This window comes from Amblyomma mixtum, chromosome 7 (assembly GCF_055824585.1).
Source record: "Amblyomma mixtum isolate Tamu chromosome 7, ASM5582458v1, whole genome shotgun sequence".
NCBI classification, from domain to species: Eukaryota; Metazoa; Arthropoda; class Arachnida; order Ixodida; family Ixodidae; genus Amblyomma; species Amblyomma mixtum.
The window spans coordinates 71,101,874-71,124,602 of NC_143018.1; the positions used below are offsets into that span (position 1 = coordinate 71,101,874).

The 22,729-nt window shown below is 47.4% G+C and overlaps 1 protein-coding gene and 1 pseudogene across 2 annotated transcripts in view; one reads left to right on the top strand and one right to left on the bottom strand.

Annotated features, from left to right (window-relative positions):
• Positions 1–861: 861 nt before the first annotated feature.
• The window catches only part of LOC149336434 (uncharacterized), a 53,690-nt gene continuing 31,822 nt past the window's right edge, over positions 862–22,729 (bottom strand). For both annotated transcript variants that reach the window (XM_089552896.1, XM_089552895.1), the window contains one exon: positions 862–5,293. In XM_089552896.1, the coding sequence (XP_089409022.1) occupies positions 4,974–5,293 (320 nt within the window). In that variant the 3' untranslated portion in view covers positions 862–4,973. The remainder of the gene's footprint in view (positions 5,294–22,729) is intronic.
• Positions 20,689–22,661, top strand: LOC149336435 (uncharacterized; annotated as a pseudogene).

Sequence of the window (22,729 nt, forward strand, 5' to 3'; positions counted from 1 at the left end):
GTTTATGCAGCATGGTTTGGTGCACGCTACTTGAAATTCTGAACGCGCGTTTTGAAAGATTGTTTTCAGAGATTGTTTTCAGAATAATACGCTGGTTGTTCTCTTCCACGAATATATGTTGTAACTGGTAGGTGAAATGGTCGCGTAATGCGTTAGCGTTTACGTATACATGCAAAAAAAAAAAGAAAAGAACCTTGGAAAAACAGTATTGGCTCCCACTTTTTCGAAGAAATGATCCCAGCCGCCCCTCAACCACCCCTTGAAAGAGCTGCACATAAATTCCCCGACAGCATTAAGTCTCAGTTTGTATAAAGCTCCATTGTGGTAATTACAAACTTTTCTCTGGCCTATAGGCCATAGGCCAGAGAACTGTCTAGTGATGCAAAATGCTTGTGAAGATGCGTCAGACTCCACCTTATGCAGAAAAGGCGTTTTAACGTTGACGCTCTTTGCCCATGCTACCCTTGCACCATTAATATCTATTGATGTATTTAAGGGAAGGAACGCCGACCAAAGGTTGTTAATACGAAGACGTTTCGACTTCCATCCGGAAGCCGGTGATCAAGGCTTCTGTATCGAAGTCGGAACGTCTTCGTATTAACAACAACTTTTGGTCGGCGTTCCTTCCCTTAAATACATGAATCTCCTACCCGACCAGGCAAGTTTTCGTCAATCGTTAGATTTTAAAATCTATTGTGGTTACCCATAACAAAACAGAATTAGAGCAGATATAAGGGTTCAGGCAATACCTCCTAGAAAGACTTTGAAGTCTTTCTAGGAGGTATTGGTTCAGGGCAAGACGCTGTTTTTTTGCCGCAACGTGGAGGAGCAACAAATGTAAATGACTAAACTACACCAGTGTTGAGCTTTGACCATACACAGCATGTGCTGGCATTGGCCCGTTTATTGGCACGTAGAGTCAGTTGTCAGAACACAGGTGAGCACTTTTCTTTGCAGCTATCACTGACGGCCTACATATTGCTCAGTGGCCTTGAAGCAACACCGCTGAGGCAGAGTTCCTGTTTTGCATGCGGAGCTGAATAAGGTTTAGCAGTAGCAAAGCAAGGTATCAGCTACAAGGTACTGATCAACGAAATGACTACACAAATGCCTGCGGTCTAAGAGCCTACAATTCAAACTTGCATCTCCTTTGCTAAATGGACAAAGAGACTTCAGGTTAACAAGCTACCTTTCTGAGTAAATAAAAGGAATAACCGAAAGATCAAAGAACAAAAATAGGCTGATTGATCAAGATGGCTGCTTTTGTAAATAAAGCAGCCATCAAAGTAAAATGATGCATAATACTGGCAAACAAAATGAATCCAAACACTTCATATCTACAAAACAAAGCTTCGACCTACAATGGCAGCGATGAGGCTGAACCTGCAACGAGTGACATGGGCATTGCACACCCCATATTACAGGTCACTGCACCACACATGATTCAGTACGCCATTCAAATACTATATGAGATCAACTTGAGCTCAATACTCAGCTTCAGAAGAAACATTCTTTTGGCATGCAATAGCTAGCAATGACTTGTATTGACAGCAGCATACCAAAGTGTGGAAATGGCATAGAGTTAGAAGAGTACTTATTAGTGTACATTTTCCTACCACACGACCAATCCAATTGAATTATGCAATGACACATGACTGCAGTGAAAAATGACAGATAAACTGCACTGGCGATTTTGCTCAACTCTCTCACAGACACAATGCAATGCTTGACACCGGTCTAACATTGCACAACCAAATGAGAAGGCAGATAGCTCTCTTTGTGTCGCAGACATTCCAAACAGTACATCAATAATTTGTACCTCATAGACAATCTTTTTATTCCATCCTCAAAGCCAGTTTTTGAAAATGCAGTGCTAAGTAGTCCCTGTGCTCACTTGCCATGCTGAAGTTTTCTTATGATAGTGTGCCCGTGATATGATCTGGCATCATGGACATTTAACTAGAAAACAATTCACCGCCCTAACTACTGATTTTCTGTGACACTGCTGCAGTATATATTTGCTAAGTCTCAATCAAGGTTTTCAAAACATTTAGCACTTTTGGGGTGATAGACTTCCTTACACACAATGTTCTAACACAAATGCTGCCCATAGCTTCAGGTTCATCTTCATTAAAAGACCCCTGATCCGCCTTTACGAGATCTTTAAGTGTTTTTTAACCGCTCACCCTTCTTCACATAATTTGCATTTTAGCTTGTGGTGTCATGGGCACAATTGAGAAATGACACGCCATCACTGGCGAACGTCCTCGCCTGACGGGAAAAGTGAATGCATTTAAGAACGCACCACAAACATGTTCTGCATATGACGCAGTGAAACACAATGAGCTGTGTCATGCATCTGGTCTTTAGCTTGTGTGTGCTTGGGTGTGCCTCGGTAGCTTCCAGCAAAAGGCAGATCTCGAGAGGAGAGAAAAAGCCTCAAAAACGTAGAAAAGCACAGGTTCGTTCAGGGGCCTTCACTAATTTCACTTGGTTGTCAAGTGTTTCACCTTCACTGTTCCCACTGTACGCTTCGCCAACTTTTATATAAGAACTGTTATCTAGGGCAGTCTTTACGAGAAAGCGCAGGAACCTGTGTGAAGCACAAGGCACTCATTACTAGTGCTTGCGAGCAATCATTTGCAAATTAAAGGGACACTAAGGACAAACTGAAGTTGGCCTGTATCGATGGATTACCGCGTTCGAATGGCAAAGATGGTACTTTCACTGAAAACAGAGCTTTTATAACCTAACCTAGATAATTAGATAATGGCAAAAAAGGAAGGACAGGTATTGCCATAACTGGCCGGTTTCACAAGTGAAATGAGTGCTTCGAGTTTTTTTGGCATGGACTGCAGAGGCTAGGCTTCACTGCCATTCACTTTAACAGAGTGATCACAAGAGTCTTTTTCAGCATAGACATCACAATTTTGAATGGAGTGGTGGGAAATTTTTACATTCAATTTTCCCAGCTATTAATTTGCCTTTTGCAGCAGGATGAGCATCAGCATACCTATAAAGAACCATAGAATCAAATTTTGCCATGAACTAAATTGGATGGGGTTATCCCCAGTTAATACTTCGTTAATGCTTCGTTAATACTTGAGCATGAGTTAAGCAACTGAAAGAAAAAATGACAAATGAACCACCAAGTTGGGGTTCCCAGCTCTCTTGAACTTTCTCCAGGTGGCCATGGCCAAATCAACCAATTTGAGCAAATTAACTTGAGTTTTTCATCTCAGCTGTTGGCATGCAAAATGGTGAAAGACGTTACAATAATCTGCATTCCTCACAACTGCACAAGAAATGAAACGTGAAGTCTGTTAACAAAGTGAGATGAAAGGGCATCCCTGTGTTACATAATTACATAAACATCATGAATTAAGCTCTTTCTAGATCCATATTTCCTGTAGTTAGGACAAAAGAGAGATTAATTAGGAGCATAAGTGGTTTCCAATGAGAAGCCTTTGTCCAGAAAGGGGATGACGGCAGGTGCTACTTAACTGCAGTAACCTGACACTATTTCAGGATGTATCAATAACTACGCAGAAACTGGCAACGAATAAGAACACTAGGACATTACTATGCTGAGCAATGGCGGTTTTGTTTGTTGTTAAATAGCCTCCATAACTGCTGTTGTCACAGATGCATACATGTAAGCTTTCAACACGTGCGACTGCCAGTAAGCTCAAAGACTTTTTGTGTACGTATGCTGCAAACACACATTCACCAGATGGAGCAACATCACACTTGACAAGACACTTCACTGAACTACGGCTAAATGAAACAATGCATAAAATGAAAGATAAGAAGGTATGCTGACTGTCTGCCATTGTTAAGAGAACAGAACACTTTAAACACTCAGGGAAGTCAACTAACTAATTACAGGAATGGTCTAATGCTTCGATGCATTATGAAACTGACCAGGTGAACACAAATTCCTGCACCGCATTAACTCAAAAGTCCTTATCCAGACCACACAGCATGTTGTCTAAGCTGGCAGAAAAAGAGTCCCAGAGAGCACTAAATCCCTGTTACTTTAAAATGGCAGTCATCACAATACACAAAACATTTATTAGACCTTAACAGCATGTGCAAGAACAAAAGCACCTAGCTTGGGATCCAAATGAAACATGAGATTGGAACGAAAGAGATTTTTTTTTTGTTAACATCATCTATGATTCCCTACACAGCTTAAATGGTACTAATTCATATGCTGAAATGTTCAACTTGTTCTTGATAAGACATCACACAAGCACAGATGTACTGCAAACTTGTGGCACAGATCACATCATCAATAGTATCACTGATGGAATTATAATACAGCACGAATACGCAACCTATGACGGTGGCATGCATCAGATGAATGATTACAAGAATGACACGAATTATCCTCCATGGCATAAACTGCTGACACAACATAGAACTGCCTATAATGCACACTACTAGTGGAGATCACATGGTCAGTGAAACCAGTCATATGAGTGCAATGCTGCGTGATACATACGTCACACGATGATGACAAACATCACATAAATCACCACGCAAATCGCACCAGTCGTCATCAACACGCAAAATCAGTGACACGTCACACACCGGGAGTCTTGAAGGTGGCACGTCTAGGGTATTAGATGCAAGCCTGCGCATTGCATAATGCAAGCACACAGCCCGGTCCTCACATAAACCACCACAAATGCTTTGCCCGGGCAATGCACATCACACGGTGATGGAGTCCTGCAGTTGGCATGTCCAGGACATCCGACGCGTGGCCATGGCTACGACGCAGGGTGCTCGTATCACATCAGACTCGTATCAGTTATCTACGTCTCTCATCACTGATGTACGTCATAACACTGGAACGCCACAGTAGGTTGGCATATGAGGTCTTCCCACAGCTATGGTGCAAGGCGCATGCCTCGCAAGTCGCGTGATGATGTCGTCATCACTGCTCCACACAGATGACGAGTGGAACATCACTGCAGGTGTGGCTGTGATGTCAGATGCGTACTCATGTGTTGCTCCAGCGCAGACCTGACTTGAAATGCCACGGGACAGAAGCGGCACTGGAATTTCTTCTCGCGGTCGTGCAGCTGCAGGTGATTGGCCAGTGTGGCTCGGCGGCTGAACGCCATGGGGCACATGGTGCACTCGAAGGGCCTCTTGCCCGAGTGCACCACCATGTGCTGGTTGAGGTGGCCGCGGTGACGGGTGGTGTAGTTGCACTGCTTGCACACCCAGTGGCTGACACCCTTGGCACGCTTCCGCATGAGGCCGTTCTCAACCTGCAGAACGACTGAAGCAAATGCAGGCAAGGGTTACTTAAAGGCAAGAACAACCAAGTTTTGTGGCCAAGTTGGTCACCCATATTTTGAGGCATTTGCAGAGCTAAGGAGGCCTAATGACGAGCAGGGATACAACGCGCTCAAAAACCACCCATAAGCAACCGACCCATTTCCGTCATTCAAACTTCAAGACCTCACAAACCCTTACTTCACATATCAAGAAATGGAAATTGCTGATGTTTTTCAGTAGCCATAACCAATCCTTTTTTCAGACATCAGCAAGAATTTTTAATACGCTACATTCTGAATGAGAGACAAGTTTTCTTGCAGTGATGCCTCTTAAGAACACTTTGATCGGTGCCGTGATATCTCTGTTTTGTGCTGTCCTTTAAGTGTTGCAAATGTTGAAACCTTTTTTGCATCAGAATCATAACAAAAATACATTGCTAAAATATCGCAACACTGCAAAACTGTGGAGTCAAATTTTACCGCTCACCGTACATCATTTGCTAAACATGTGTGGCCATTAGTGAAAATTTAACAAATGATGCACATACATCTATTAAAATATAAGAACAACCTAGTTGGTGTTTTGTTAATCTTGGAGCAAGCATTGAGGAAGAGGATACATAGATAACGTTCGAAAACACATAGTAAAAGTTGACCAATGTATGTGTTCTAGTGTTTATTTACACTTTAATAATGCATTTAGGGCTTTTGAGGCTGTAATCAAATTAGAGGATAACCAGTGCATAGCCTCAGTAAATGTATACAGGCACAAAAGGAACATATTCAGAACATAGGACAAGCACTTGTAAGGCAAGCAAGCGGATACTAGTTTTAGCTCCCCCAATACTGTATGTTTTCATCAAGTCACAAAGGTGGTGATCACAGCCCACTGAGTTGAACCTGGTGCAAAAATAAAGGAAATGAAGTACAGCATGATTATGCCAGAGGGAGAAGCATTAATTGCAGTAGTGGATAGTCACAACCTACGACACTACAAAAACAAGGAGAAAAATCAACGTTTGGCCCATCTTAGTTCTGTTAATACAAATTGGCATGAAAATATCTTTGTGGATTTCGAACACAGCGTTCTTTCGAGTGTCCAAGGCATTTCGAGGAGTTTTGAGGCATTGCTCAGCCGCCTCCATACGATCTGCAGATAAACTGCACTGTAGTACATGCATTTTAATCTTAAGAGCTTTACCAATGTTCTGCAAGCACTACAGTTATAACAGTTGCGAGAGCAATGTGCTCAGCAACAGCAAAAAAGGTGCAGAGCAACTTTAGAAGTAAAAAGGAGTCAGAACGCTATAAAGAGAATGAAAATTTCTTCTTGCTAAGCTTGAACAAGACAGTGGCGTAGAGGCAGAATCTCCTATAGTCGGACAAAAGTCAAGAAAAAAGTGACTTTTCCCCGTCAAAAGGCCCCCTTCCAGCCAACAGCATCACTTGTTCTCATGAACCTGAGTGTGATAATGCAGGGAGTGGTGTGACAAAGCAGGGAGGCAACTATCTCGGACAACCACAGGGAGGGGACTATCCTCTTTTATATGACACTCCATGCATTGTCACACTAGCAGGTTCATGAAAATAGGCTGCTGCCATTGGCTTGGATGGGGTACATGAAAACTTTGTCACATAAAACAACACACTTTGGACAGACAATGCTCAAAACATGCAGCTGTGTTTATAACAATTAGAACAATGAAACAATGTTCAAGTTTGTGTCTCAGTATGCCTGTGTGCATATGGCCGCGGGTTTAGTCGTGTGATTGACAAAAGGTGGCAAGACAACGGCTGCAATCTGAAGGCTTGGCAGCACCTTGACAACTTCTTTCACACTCCAACATCAAGCTACACAGGCTACATTCCCATGGTAGCTGGTTCACATCAGGGCTTGCAGGTTCAACGGCTGGTACCTTGTCAAGTAGCCAACGTATCCGTGTGTGGCACGAGCCAGTGCCATCAAAGACAAAAGTCTCCAGAAAGTGAAAGTGTCGACTAAGGTGCGTATGTGCACTGTTTGCCAGAACTTGTTTAACTTCACAACAAAGGGATGAGAAAAATGCACTCCACTTCAGCTCTATACGCAGTTGTCGCAAGTCACTGGCTGATAGTGAAGCCACGCATCTCTGTTTGCCTGTCCTGGAGACTTTTGACCCAGATGGCATTTGGCACTGTCACAAATGGCTTGTACGATGATGACTGCGGCCCTGAAACCAGAGAAGGAACATTGTCAGCTGCAATAGAAGCAAAAAAGAGAGAGAGAGAAGCCTCGGTATAAAATGTTCTTTGCAAATCACCAGTCTGTACAGTGGTGCAAATAGCTTGTACATGCTTAAACTTCAAGCTTAACAGTTAGATACAGCTGAGATTTCACCTGAGTAGAACAAGTCGAGAAAAACATCTGCAAAAAAAAAAAAAATCTAACATTCCTTGAGAGCCTAGGTACCAAGTAAGGCTTTACATAATCCTGTGACACTATTGCATGTCAGACTGACATAGTATCAATGTAAAACTGTACCAGGTCAGTACATGGTGAAATTTTTGGTGAGAGCAATTGTTCACATTGCATACAACAGTATGACCACAGTATATATGAGATACAGCATGGCATGGAGGCAGGTCAGTATGCTATATGGCACAAGCGCTTGCTGGCATCAACCAAAGCTCCACTGCATTTTTCTGTGGGATGTGGCCAATATCAAATCCACAGACACACTGCACTGTACTGGAGCGCATGTGCTTTACTGTCATGCTGACAAGTGAAAGGATGAGAGTGAACTTTTTCATGAAAGCCATTTTTTCCATTGTTGTCAAATAAATGAATATAGCCATTCCAGCAGCAAAAATGCGAGAACAGACCACACTTTCCAACAAATGAAGCATTGCAGCTTTAGCATTATTACTGAAATGTTCCCTTCTTGAAGAAATACAGACAAATTGCTTAACTTTCATACAGTGTATTTGATGAAGTAAAATTAATGTGTTCACACCTGACAGTCCAAAGTGAGATACTTTACTGAAGTAAAACAAGTGTCATTACTTTACTGTTCACAATGCCGTGTTACATGACTTTGTGACAAAATTACAGAATTCCTTTTTTTTTTTTCCACTTTTCATTTCATTCTTTAAAAATGTTCTGCTTTTGGCATAGCCTTCTTGACCACTTAGTGGGTAGTCAGTGCTTCAAGCTTTTATGCAAACAAGTAGAACAAAACCAAGTAGAACAAAACCGCTTCACCGCTTCAGTGAAGCGGTGGTCCCGGTTTCGAACCCCAGACCAGGACGATTTTTTCTTTAACTACGAAATTTCTGAGAAATCTGTATAGCTTTCCTTTGTAGCCGTATGGCTGCGCTCGGGTGGATGTCAATGAGTAATTGCTCCCTTATTACAAATCTACTCCACCTTGGGGGATTCCCCTAAACTTTTGACCAACACTGTTCCCACTTCGAGTTACTGATCAATTCGCTCTCGCCCTACCATAAGCTTGCCGTCCTGGTTAGCTCATTTGGTAGAGCAACTGCTCCGGTGAAGCGGCGGTCCCAGGTTCGAACCCCGGACCAGGACGAATTTTTCTTTAACTACGAAGTTTCTGAGAAAGCTGTATAGCTTTCCTTAGTAGCCGTATGGCTGCGCTCGGGTGGATGTCAATGAGTAATTGCTACCTATTAAAAACCATAATTAAGTAATGAAACAAGCTACACAAGTAAAAAATGTTATCAATATTGTTGTGTTTTTGATCCAGGAAGGGGCAAGCATAATTCATGCGACACTTCAGGCTATGCAAAAGCTTCACGCAATACTACTAAATGATGACACACATAACCGTGTTTTAACACAGAAGAGACAAGTGATTGCTATTCACAAAATCTTAACAAGGCATACAAAGACCTGTCAAACAGTAAAAAAAAATAATAGATGCCGATTAGTGTAAAGAACCACTGCTATTGTTAAAAATTTTGGAGCAGAAACCAGGACACTTGGCGACATAATGCGTTCTGTGCAAAACAATTTTACAAGCTCCAGTAAACACACAACACTATATACCTCACGCATGCCAGTAATGGTCAAGCAGTCAGCAAAGGCATACGTTTGGTCATAACAAGTCTGAACAAAACGCGACACAGAATGAGCGATTGTAGTCGACTCACTACATTACATCCCATCCAGTAATTTAGTTACACAACAAAAAATGCAATGCTTTGAAACCAAGTTGCATACAGAATCCAGCTCGGATACCACGGCAGATCGGCTGGCTCAAAGTTGCATTAACCATGCTATAAATGGCTTGCACCGACTATATGTTAGTGGAACAGAAGCACGCTGAACACATGTTTGCCCTTCTATATGCTTATCGCCTCTGCTCAGTGGAAGTCTGGTGAAAACTATGCGTGGTCCAACAACACGGTGCCTCTGACACAACAGCTAAAGCAGCTGTAGGAACTATTCTAGCAATCTCAAGATGTTCTCTTTATTGATGTACCAGGCTTGCGCTTTGATGGAGTATATTTTCAGTGGAGAAAGAGGATCAAATTAATATATAAAAGGTAAATCATCTAAAGCTAAGGTGCATACGCAATAACGCCGGAAGACTCTGTTCATTATAGCCTAGGCTCAAAATTCCTTCACAGTTCCATACCAATTCTATGTCAGAAAACATGAGATCACAATAGAGTGAACTAAGTAAACCGGTCCGGCCAAGGCTGTCTTTTCACGTGTTTTAAACGAAGCCAGCAGTTTGAAGTCGAAAAATTACGAGAGAAAACGTTTTTTTTTTTTTTCAAATCGTAATGATCTCAATTATTTTTTAAATACATCTTGAGAATTACGAGGCATAACACGGCGCTGCATGCAGCACTGGATACAGGAGACGCTGTTAGTGCAACGCGTTAGTGGAAGCGGAGAAACGGCGGCGTGACTAAGTCGAGTGTCGAACGCGCAGAACTTCACAGGATACTCTTGTTGCAATGACTACCCTGTGACTCAGAGGGGCCTCCTGACGGCTCCTGAGCGCAACATTGTGTTCCATTTGCGCAGACGCGTACATGAAACAGTAGTAATGGACCACACAGCTACTAGCATTAGAGTGCACATACGAAAGGCGTTCATCATACAACGCTCATTTGGAGACCAAACGGGCATACACCGCATTGCTCAACCAATCAAGGTGGGAACGCCCGTTCCAAATATCACGCACTGGCAGAAGTGAACAAAATGAACCCGTAATCTATGGTTGATGGTCAGTCCGATAACTTCACCATACGCACCGACGTCAGGAGTACATGCGCATAATCCAAGACACGCCTGCAGACGACACAATCAGCCAGAAATATGGCGAGTGATACGGAAAGTGGACAGTCCGGACTTTCCCCGACTGACCGACGGCTTTCCGAACTCACCTGTGGCACTCGGCACTCTCGCCTCACAACAATCACAAACAAGAACAAACAAGAGCAATAATATCACAGCCACCACGGCCTGCGAAGCATCGCGCGGGATATGTCACTCGGAGGGCTTGAGCAATCGGAAAACTCTTCGCATCTTTCTACGCACGCAGCTGTCACATCGTAGTCGCATATTATCCAATGTTTCTGCTTGCTAAGACAACGCCAACTTTGGAAGCACCCATCGTGAACCCATTAAATCACCCCAGGAAGAGAAAACCGGCTTCCGAGATCGAAAGGGGATCGGCCGCTCGATGCCATAGCGGCGGAACGACGCTGGCTTTGGATTTGCTATGGTTGGAATGTTGTCTAGATGCCGGTGGTGCCTGCTAGGGCATCATAAAAACACAGATTTTACAAAATGTTGTGTTCGCGCGACTATGAACGAAGTAAAGAAATGTGAGAAGACCGTAAAAAGATGTGACACAAGTAAAAGGGCTTGACGAATTGCGTCATGTATCTACAAACCTCAAAGATGCACTTTCATCATTCATCCACTCACCTAACATACTTCACGGCGCTCAACTCAAAGGCACGAATAGCACGAATATGCTACAATACTGCAGCGCCAGGAATGTAGGACATAGAGCCCAAAAATATATTCCGTATATTATAGACGAAAGAAATACACAGCACTTCCGAAAATTGCACGATTGGCTCAATGAGGAAGTGACACCCGAATTTCTGCGCCGGTGTTCCCGAACTTGATTTCAAAGGCGCCTCATTCGACCATTTATGTGCGCTTTCGAACAGGAATGGAGAAAAATATGACGGTATGTAACCAAATGACTTAACTTTTTCCCACTGATGGAGCGGGTGATTCCCATGCAGACTAGGTGGCTCTGGCAAGACCACGGTAACGAAACAGCAAAGGAAGGTGAAAAAAGAAATCGCTCCACCGCGGGTGTAAGAAGTATAGCGATAGGTGAACCACTCCCAAACCTCCCTCCCCTTGAGTGCACCTACACTCTCACGCCCACTTAGACAACATGACCAGAGGAGAGATCATAATCTTTGAGGAGTTTTCGGGAGTTTGGGAAAAAATTTTAGATTGCGGCGTACGACCGCCGACGCCGTGCCCGCATCAAGTCTTTCATGCACCTACAATATCATTTGTTTGCATTAAAGGGTGGAATTGATAGTAAACTGCGAGACATCTACACAGTGAACAAAATTAGCTAGCTTTTCAATGCTTTACTCTATCATACAAACCAGAGGCAACCAAAAGTCATGAGCTTATAATTTCGTTTATCGATTAGCTTCTTGTTTAGGTAAGAAGAAAAGCGTTAACAACAGCCTATTTTTTTGTCACGGTGGAATTCTCTCGGTTGTCCTGAACGTGGGCGGAACTTTGGTTGTAGACCCTATCATCGGGCAAGGAGAATGTCGAAACGCCTCCTCTCTGGGCTGTTGCAAACCAGTTCCGCTGCCGCTTCCACTGTGCTTGCGCCAAGTGAACACAACAGTCCAGCGAGCAATGCGGTGATGCCCAGGAAGCCCTCAATGGAAAGGTCTCTAGGCCGAAGTCTGCACGGATAGCCCGAAAACTAAACATTTTGGCAGAACTGTCTGCCTGGTTGGGTTTGATAACAAATATACTCCAAGCAGGAAACCATGGAGGAAGGAAATTTAGGAGGGGCCGTTACGTCACATTTTTTTGAAGCCGGACATGACGTACGACGATTGTCTTTCTGCATTTCCGGTGGTCGCATCTGCTGATGCTCGGAACAACGACGCGGATGCTGCTGCCACGGCCAAGGAGGATGCCACGGCCAAGACACGGCCAAGGGGAGTGCGCTAGAGGACAGCTTACTCCCTTTTACTCTTTTACTCCTTTTTACTTTTTTTTTATTTAGAGTGTAGATGACAGGTATTCCTTTTTTACTCCTTTCTGCTTAGAGTGTACAGGACAGCTTACTCCCATGTAAGCGAATTCGCGTTTGGAGTGTATCAAGGTTCTCAAAAACAAGGCCGCGTAGTTAGCGATGACTAGCCTTTTTGTTGCGCCGAGCGAAGAAGAAAAAGATAGCGCCAGCCGCTGTATAAGCCCAGCGTCGAGGCTGGCTAGCCAGGGAAAGTAGGACACGAAATTCGAATTGGCCGCCGCGGCCATTGGCAACATGTCACCAGCTGACGTTGCGTTTGCACTTGGCTTCCGACACTGGTCATGCGCTGTTCCGTTCTGCTGCAAAAAAAAAAAAACGAGATTTTTTTTTGCGCTGCAGGGCTTTTTCTTCGCTTTAAAAACTGATACGACATCGTCTTTTCCGTGGCTGCAAACTCGTCATTGGCAATAACCTCCAGACTTCGTTCATTCAAAAGTTAATTACCAAATTTTACCTATATGTAATCAGCTTGTTAGCACGTAGTTTACAATTACTGACGTCCGCCGCAGCTGAGTTTCCTCCTGTAGAGGATTTCTTTTAAGGCGTAAGCCTTACTTGCCCCATTTGTGTGTGTGTGTGTGTGATAACACTCGAGAGAGAGAGAAAAAACTTTATTTCAACAGGAATTCGGGGCACGCCCCAGGGTCCCCGCACGACCCCACTGCACTCAAGTGTTTATGTTCCTAAGGTCCATAACACTGGCAGTCCGGCCGGTGGCGATGGTCTGCACGGCCGGGTCCTCCGAGCGCAGCAGATGGTACCCATAAAAATGGCGTCCTCATGGAGTCTGGCAGGCGGCGGTTAAATTAATAATTTGTCGCGCGAGGTTGCTCGGGACAACCTGGATCGCAGAAGTCCCACCGGTGGCAGCACCTGCCATCCTTGACCTTCCGCTACCATGGCTAATATATCGAACATAAAACTTGTTTGTTAATAGGTTTAGGTTTAATGGGGTTTAACGTCCCAAAGCGACTAAGGCTATTAGAGACGCCGTAGTGGAGGGCTCCGGAAATTTCGACCACCTGGGGTTCTTTAACGTGCACTGACATCGCACAGCACACGGGCCTCTAGAATTTCTCCTCCAAAGAAATTCTAGCCGCCGCGGCCGGGATCGAACCCGCGTCTTTTGGGTCAGCAGCCGAGCACCATAACCGCTGAGCCACCGCGGCGGCAGTTTGTTAACAGGTATTCGTCCTTTGGCAACAAAGCATTTCGAGGACCGAGTTTAACTCGAGCAGTACACTATCGAAGTCGCGCACCGCTTAACCACTGCACAACTGCGCAGATCAGAAGGGGTGCGGTGGCGGCTACGTCGATCCATGCAGAGAGAGAGAGACTTTAATGAACAAAGGGGAGGTCTGCCTGGTCATGAGCCTAGCATGCTACTCCAGAGCAGAGGTAGAATTCCTAGCTGCAATGGAATAGGGTTACATCACGCCGCAGAGCGCGGCGACTACGTTCACAAAGTGAGCGGGTGCGCTTACGCCTCTTTCAAAAGCCTATTTTAAAGAATTTTTGAAAGTGTTCGCTGAAACACCTGGTATAGCGGTGCACAGCGGTGGTGGCGTGGCCGCGACGGTGGTCAGGCGAGTGGTGCAGGCTCTGCTACTACTAAAGAATCAATCCAATACAGACAGCCGTCTCCTCCACCTATGGCAGGCCCGCGAAAGCACCACTGGAAAAAAAAAAACAGCGCCATAATAGAAAACTTCGGCGTCGAGTAGCTCACATAGACAAACAGATTGAGGAGCGCACGTTACAGAACCCGAGCTGGTCGAAATTTCCGGAGCCCTTCATTCACTCCGACGTCCCTCATAGCCTTAGTCGCTTTGGGACGTTCAACCGTCACAAACCTAAACCAAAGCTTGAGCATTACAGGCATTGAAGCCGCGCTGCGGAGGGAAGGAACGCCGCGAGGAAGGAGGAAGAGGGAAGAAGAAGCAAGAAATACAGGGGAAAAGTGGAGAGGAGGAAGGAGCATTAGTGGCTTCTGTGGCGCCGTAGCTGTCTGACTTCTCGGTGGACACCTCAATACCTCAACCACACTGTGAGGAAAGGGAGGAAGGTGGGAGTGAAAGAGGAAAGAGAGAAAGAGGAGCCGTCGTGGAGGGCTCCGGAATAGTTTCGACCAGGAGCAAGAGCGGCCGCGCCAAAGGAGAAAGGCAGAAGGAGCGAGAAAGACAAATGTGGAAATGACGAAAGAGGAACAGGTTTGCGCCCTCGAGGAGAACCAATGAGAGCGCGCGCGACTGGAGAACATGAGTAGTAGAAGAAACGAAGGAAAGGGAGAGAGGAAGAGGAGGGGAATAAAAAACTTGACTGGCGGTTTACCATGGCTAAGCTTGGAATATTGTGTGAAAGTACGTTATTTTGCTGGTGGACACCACCGCCACGTACCTCATAGCGCGATTGAGGTGTCCACTGACCCAGGGAGCCAGTAATCGGCTTTTCCTTAGTCTACAAGGTTGTCAACGCCAACGCCAATCAAAGAATGAAATTCATTTCATTGCATTCTCTTTATTAATTACTTTGTTGCCGGCATGCTTTGCTGTGCTGGGTTATGTGTGCTCTTGGCTGTGCACAAAATTGGCAGTAGCTTAGCTCGGCTATGCCAGGATATACGTAGCGAAAGCAGGACTCCGGTCTCTCCTCCGGCTGCTGTCGCTGCTGCTTGCGGTCGAGACATCGGACGTTAAACGTGCCCATCTCGCGGCGGCATATTCCCGGTGTTTAGCCAGTCGTTCGGCGCGCTGTTCCTCTGTTTCCTGGGCGATTCGTTTCCTCTTCATATCGTTCCGATGTCGATTCCAGGCCTCCTTCTGCTTAGCAGACTTGTCGTCGCCCATAATGTCGCCTCAACTGTAATTGCGGCGCTCGCGAGCTCTCCTTTTCAATCCTCCGACATGTTATCAGGCATGCGACACATCTGGCGAAGCGAGCGGAGGCGAGCGCAACGATGAGGCAAGCGGTGTGACGTCATACCCAACGGTGGCGGCTCCGCGGCGATGCGCGCGGTGTGACGTCATGCCAGATGGCGCGGCGAGCGCGCGGCGTCCGCCAGCTGCGGCGGTTGCTAGGCAACGGCTCAAGGTCGGTCTCTGTGCCTCCTCGGAGCACCGCCACAGCGAAATCGCAAGTTCGTGGCCAATGTGGCTTTCGCTACATAATCAGGCTTGTGTAGAGTTTTTCATATGCAGCTTGGCTGTGAAATCGCAGAACAGAGGGACTTTGAGGCACAACATGCAATCCAATAATTGTGAGGTTTGCTCATTTCAATTACACAGAGCAAATAGTGTCCTTCGCCCGGAAATTCAGTGATATATTGTGTGGCGTTGCTAAAGCCTGCAACAAACAAGCAAACAGGCAGGCCGGCAACGGCTAAATGTGGGGAATGGCCACTATACACGCTATAGCCCTAAAAAACACAGAAGAGGCAAGAACAACATTTTGTCCATCCCTCGGCATGGCTGCATGCGAGAGCAAGTAAGCAGACGAAGAGGAAGAAGTGGCCACCTCTTCTGGGTAGGTGTGCCATCGCTTGAGAGGCAACAAGAAGAACAAGAACAGCGTCATCCGCGCACCGGCTAGCTGAGGAAGAGAGCGCCAGCTCCTGCTGAAAGCAACAACGCATATTACCTGCGAGGTAAGCGGCCTGAGCTTCCTCAAGTGATTCCCCCCTTTGGCAAGAAACTCGCAGCCACGAGTTGCTAGGCCCTGGCCAGTGCGCCAGCTTTATTAGCCGGGCTCACCGCGTTGCCCGAGTATGTCGCATGCACGAAGCGGCAAAAAGAGCCTAGCGAAGTACAGAGGAAAAAGATACCATCGGTCTTCACCAGCCGACCCGGATGATCTAACAGGTCGCCACGAAGCGCAACCGTCGGGAATGAACGCTCAAGTTGACGTCACTGCTACTGGACCAAGGTCCAAGGAGCTACTTGGCTCGTTTAAAATGGACTCAGGAGTGCCTGGAACGCCGTCTTCACCACTAGCAGCAGACGTGTCGTATTCGCGGCAAGAACAATCAGAACTGGTCACTCCGTTTCCTACGTCATTAAAGCAATGTGCTTTTGAGCTGTCGGAAGCACGCCGGACATCGGAGCCTGAGATCGTTGAGTATGGGCACTTGACTCTCAAGTTCACTCCCGTGAAGTTGAGCGAACAGAGGTCAAGATCGAACCAGTCTTCCGCCAGTCCAGACTCTAGTCCCTCAAGCACTCAACCACTTTCCATGGGAGCTCAGCGCCAAGAAACGCCTCCATACAATCCAGGGTCCATACGCGTCTTCTCGGACGGCTTTTCGTCCGCTGATCCCCAGTGCTCTTCGCCGACGTGGCTTTTGACAGGCGCAGGTCAGCCTCAAGTCAGACGCAAGTCAGCGCTCGAGCAGCCTCCGTCACCAGTAAGGACCATGAGTTCTTCAGGAGTATCGACGGTTCCGATGGCTGCCGCTCTGGACAGTGAGACGCAGCCTTCGAGTGAAAGACTCGGCGGAGAGGAGAAACCGTTAGCGCAATCACAGGGCGCTCTCAATCCAAGGTCACTGCAGTCTGGAAGTGAGATCCCTTGGAGGCTCGACACGATGCGTGGAACCCTGGGAGCCATCACGCACGCGTCTGCAACAAACCCCGAACAGGTAGCTTCCTCGGAATCTACCATTCGCCCTTCGGGACAGGACGCCGAACCGCACATGCCTCCTCTGGGCGCCGCCGAGGCTGATGAATTGTTCGCCGCACCTCGCGTTCCGTGGGCCACGTTCATCATCATGGGGATCCACGTGCAAGCTCACTGGAGCTACTTGCACAAGCACCATACCGAACGGTGTGCCAGCGTCGCCGCCATACTCGATGGCGGTCACTGGGATCGGGTAGCGTTCGCAGCCTTCCATCACAGCGACATCTTGCACCTCACGTCCAACATGTTCTCCTTCTTCTTCAAGGGTCTCCTTCTCGAAACGGCTCTGGGTCCGATTCACTTCGCCTCTCTCCTGGCGACTGTGGTCGTTCTCGTAGGACTGCTGAACGCACTGGCCCTACTGATGTTGTATGAAGTCACCAGCCTGTCGTATGTGCGCGTAATATGCATGCACACGTTCGCAGGCGTCATCGTGTGTCTCGAGGTTCTTACTCGCAAGTACTTTAACTACTCGAGGATCCACTACGGCAAGTACGAGTTCGGACTCAGGCCTCTGGCGTTCGTTCTCTTCGAACTGCTCGTGTTGTACGCGTCTTCCAAGAACAATCCTCTGCCGATGATCAGCGGACTTGTGGCGAGCGCTTTCCTCTATAAAACATCACTAGGGAAATTCATCACCAGGTGAGGTTCTTGTTCTTTCTGCGTAAAAAACCACAGCAGCACTTAACGCAACGGTACATATTTCCGAGCAAGGTGATTAGCCAGATTCTACCGACGTTACTGAGCCATCTTCTAAGCTAGTATCTGCAAGGCTGAAGGCAGACTCTAGGGTTACCTGTGGCTTAATGGCGAGAATCTTTCAGCCTCAGCCGCCGCGGTGGCTCAGCGGTTATGGTGCTCGGCTGCTGACCCAAAAGACGCGGGTTCGATCCCGGCCGCGGCGGCTGGAATTTCTTTGGAGGAGAAATTCTAGAGGCCCGTGTACTGTGCGATGTCAGTGCACGTTAAAGAACCCCAGGTGGTCGAAATTTCCGGAGCCCTCCACTACGGCGTCTCTCATAGCCTTAGTCGCTTTGGGACGTTAAACCCCATAAACTAAACTAAACTAAACTAAACTTTCAGCCTCACCTCAGACAGGATAAAGGAGGGCGTTATTATGAGCAGCCCTTCAATGCGGCATTTGCTTGTCCTGTTTGCACAATACAGTCGTTGAACAGTTTACTCTAGAAATGGGGGCAATGTGCCTTTCTCAGGGAATAATTTTTATCAATCATGAGGGTATTGTGTATAAATGGACGCACAGAAAACTAAGCTCTTCCGTTAAAGACTGCATGCGGCTAAAAACGTTGGCTTTGTGGCTCAAGGAAACTGTTGAAAAATGACATTGGCGAGGCGTACTCTCACTACACGCAACAGCGCGAGAAATTGCCACTGACCTCAATGGAAGTACTTCATGACGTACTTGTCCCACAGATATTTTTTACTTACCGGTAACGGTACGTTGTTCGGTGTACTTTTACCGTTCTGTCGTGCTCTGCAGCGCAAACTCTCACTACCCCATTTATAAAGTTGCGTGCTCGTGCACAGTTCGATCCACACGGTGGCGATACCTCTGCAGTAGATGAGGTACCTCGGCCACTTCAGTGGTATCGCAACCGAGTATGGTATGGTATCACTGAAACGTATCATATTTGTTCTCGCATTTCATTACCTGAATAAAACGCGTTTGATGTCGGTGTACATTAAGGAATCCCAGGGGATCGAAATCAATCCGAAGCGGTCCAATACGGCATCCCCCCTATCCTAAGTGTAGCTTCGGACACTTCTTCCTTGTTCTGATACGCAGAGCATAATTCAAACACTCGTGATGTGTTTTTAACAGAGACGTTGGTGCTTTGCAATCTTGCAGGATCCAATACCGCAGGCGGCACATATACTTCTACGTCCTTCCCAACGCGCCCGCCACGTTCCTGTTCGTCGCTTTTATCATTGTGGCCTTCCTGTACGGACCGTACTCGGACCCTTCTGCCACGACGGGGTCGGCAATGACGTTCCGGTACCCCGTCTGGCAACCGCCGATCCTACCGGCGTTGTACTTGAGTAATGCCTACCAACTGACCTACGTCGTGCTCACTCTGCTGGCAGTCGGCCAGGAGCTCGAACGGGACTTCGGTCACTACAGGTCAGACAAGCTTTGATGAGGACGACAAGTCTTCCATGTTCCCACCCGCGGAACACGAATAGCACTCCTGATGACATTTTTTGCAGCGCATCTTGTCTCCGCAGATTCATAACAACGTTGCCTTTCGCACCAAACCGCTTCAATAAGCACGTCTCCGTACAAAACGGCGGAGTTGTCAGCTACATGCAGGGACAGCGAGTCTAGGTATCTCATGGCGACGCATGACAGCAAGGGAACGTTGTTGCTCAGCGTCGCTATGAGTTAGTGAAGAGTCCGTAAGATATGGAAAAAAAATATATGGTCGTCTATATCTCTGTACGGAGTCTGTAAGGATTCCACATAATTTCCATATGATTTCTACACAGTGCGCATGACGTCATATGTAGTTTATAAACGTCCATAAGTGCTTTCCATATAGTCCATACCGACTCCGTGTGCTCCATAACGACTACATAAAATCTATATGGAAACCTATGGAATTATGGAATTCGTCATATGGAACTTTTCGGTAAAGTTGGGACTCGAGCTTTCGTAGGCTGGACCCACAGAGCCTGTGGGTCCACATTACGAGAAAGCTACCGCGCTTTTACTCTCTTCACAACCTTTTTCTGCGGTGCACTGAAGGCGGAAGTTGTGGAGAAAAGAATGGCGAGGTAACTGTCTTACACTATGTGGATACGCCTGAGCTATGAGGGAAGGGATAGAGGAGTGAAATAGCGAGAGAGAGAGAGAGACAGGTGCAGATAAAGACCACATAGTGCCCACATAGTGATCGCATAGTGCCCACATCCTTTATAACCTGCAGACATTTCATAGCCGACGGTAAATTGAAAGGTACAGCGTAACCCGTAAAAAGTATACGTATGATGTAACACTAAAAATTGACGGTGCACATATTTTTGAAAGTGTGTGCATCTATAGTAATGGTCGAAAGGATTAGAGTGTACGGTACTTCGAGGAGGTGGCGCTGCGGTCGCCGACGGGAGGGGACGCGCTTCTCATCGGCCCCTGCTATTATGCCAATTAACGCAGTGTTAATTTACAGTTACCGCGATATATTGGTATCAAAGTGTGCGCGAAGGTGCGGGGCATCGACTGGTACCAGTTTTGACCAAGCGGTACGTGATTCTCCCGATTTACGAGGACTTTTCTCTGGTGCGGTGCTAGGCCTAGCGTCGGCCTACCACAAGTACGGCCACCGGTGGCGACGGGCCCGGCCGCTAGGCCTAACCCGACGACGAGTACGACCAAGATGGCGTCCGACATGGAAGTGGCCACGTCGATGGGAGACAACATAACGTCAGCGCCGAGCATCGGCAGTCTCGGCGGGCGTACGTCCATTGAAGTTCCCGGAGAGGACATTACACCGGAAGAAGCCGAAGGCTGGTCGGCCTCCGGCAAGCGCATCAAGCAGATCATGGCCGGCAAGGAAAACGGTGAGTCCGCCGCCACTACTCGCCAGTCTAGACCCAAGACTAGGGCCAATTTTGCTAAGAGAGTTGCAGCCTCGGTAACGAAAGCGGCGATGATGCCGATAGACATGCCGAAGGAAGACACCAAGATAGTCATGAGACCACGGGGAGGTCTCAACGTAGCGAGAACTGAGGTTTCAATAATTATGTCGGCCGTCATGACGGCGGTTCGAATAACGAAGGAAGAAGCCAAAGCAGACACCATCTGCACGAACGCGCAGCAAAACATCATCGTGGTCAGCACCCCGGACGAGAGGCGTGCCACGCTGTACTCTAAGGTCAAAACCCTAAACGTAGGAGACAAGGCATACGAAGTCAGCGCCTACCGAACGGCGCCGGACGGCACGGTCAAGGGAGTCATCCGAGGCATAGCCGTACACGACACCCCGGAAGAGATAACCGAAAACATCGTGAACCCATGCAACCCCCTAGCGGTGGAGGCGCACAGAATCGGCAATACAACCACAGTGATAGTACTCTTCGCTGGACAAAAAGTACCGAACTACGTCAAGTATGGCTCGATATTAGTCAGGTGCGGGCTTTACCGCAAGCACTTTGACGTGTGCAGCCAATGCGGCAGGATCGGCCATAGAAGAGACGTATGCCCGAATCCCAATGCCAAAGTATGCTTCGGCTGCGGAATCGTGAACCCCAGCGAGGATCACAAACGCGAATGCAAGCCCAAGTGCAAGCTCTGCGGGGGACAGCATCCAACGGGCGAGAGGGAATGCAAAAACAAGTACAAGATGCCGTATGTGGTCAAAAAACGGCAATGGGAACGCAAGATGGAAGCCATGCAGCAACAACTGGATCCGAAAAGCTTTCCGCCGCTGCGAGCGCCGTCTGCTGAGAGACCCCGCGGGGATTCGAGGCAGCGCGACAGCAGCCGCAAGAGGGACAACAGCAAGGGAGGCAGGAGCGCCAGCCGCCACAGACCGTCGCAGTCGGGGGAAAGAGTCACCTGGGCCGAAGCAGTCAAGGCTAACATGGCAGAGAAGAGACAACCACCGGCGCAAAACGCCACGAAGAAGTTCCAAGAAGAGAATGGAATGGTAATAAAAGCCCTAAGAGACGAGAACGAGAAGCTAAAGCAGAGAATCGCCGAGCAGGACGCAACCATCAAGGAAATCAACGCGAAGCTAACGACATTAATTGCGATGCAGCAACAGCAGCAGCTGCTGCCGAAGCCCGCACAAGAGAGGGAACAAGAAGAGATAACCGAGGACGAACTAGAGGTCGAGGTGGACCCGAGAGCCACGAAAACGGCGGGACCGGCTCCCAAGAGGAGAGCCATAGAGGTCGCCAAGGAACGAAAGACAATGGAGAGAATCGAAAAACAGGACGTCAGACTCGACCGTCTCGACCGCTCGCGCAAACGGTTCAGCAGATGACAACGAATATACAGAGCACGATCCAGAACATGATGGCGCAAATGCAAGCACAGCTGCAGACGCAGATACAGGCACAAATACAATGTATGGAAGCACAGATCACCGCCAAACTGCACCAATCAGGGACGGGACAGCAAGTACAGCAGCATCCACACCCCCAGTGAGAGACCTCTTGGTCTGGCACTGGAACTGCAACGGCTTTACCGGCAAGAGAGCAGTGCTGCAGCAACACTTGCAGCAACTAACGAGGAAACCAGACGTCATAATGATTCAAGAAACACACAGCGAAGAGACGCCGAAACTACCGGGCTACCGGTCGCACGACAGCCCGCCGAGCAAAAGGGACACGTCCAAGGGCAAGGGCAGAGGGGTCTGCACCTTCGTTAGGAGAGGGATCACCTTCGTGGAACACGAAATGATCGGCAGAAGC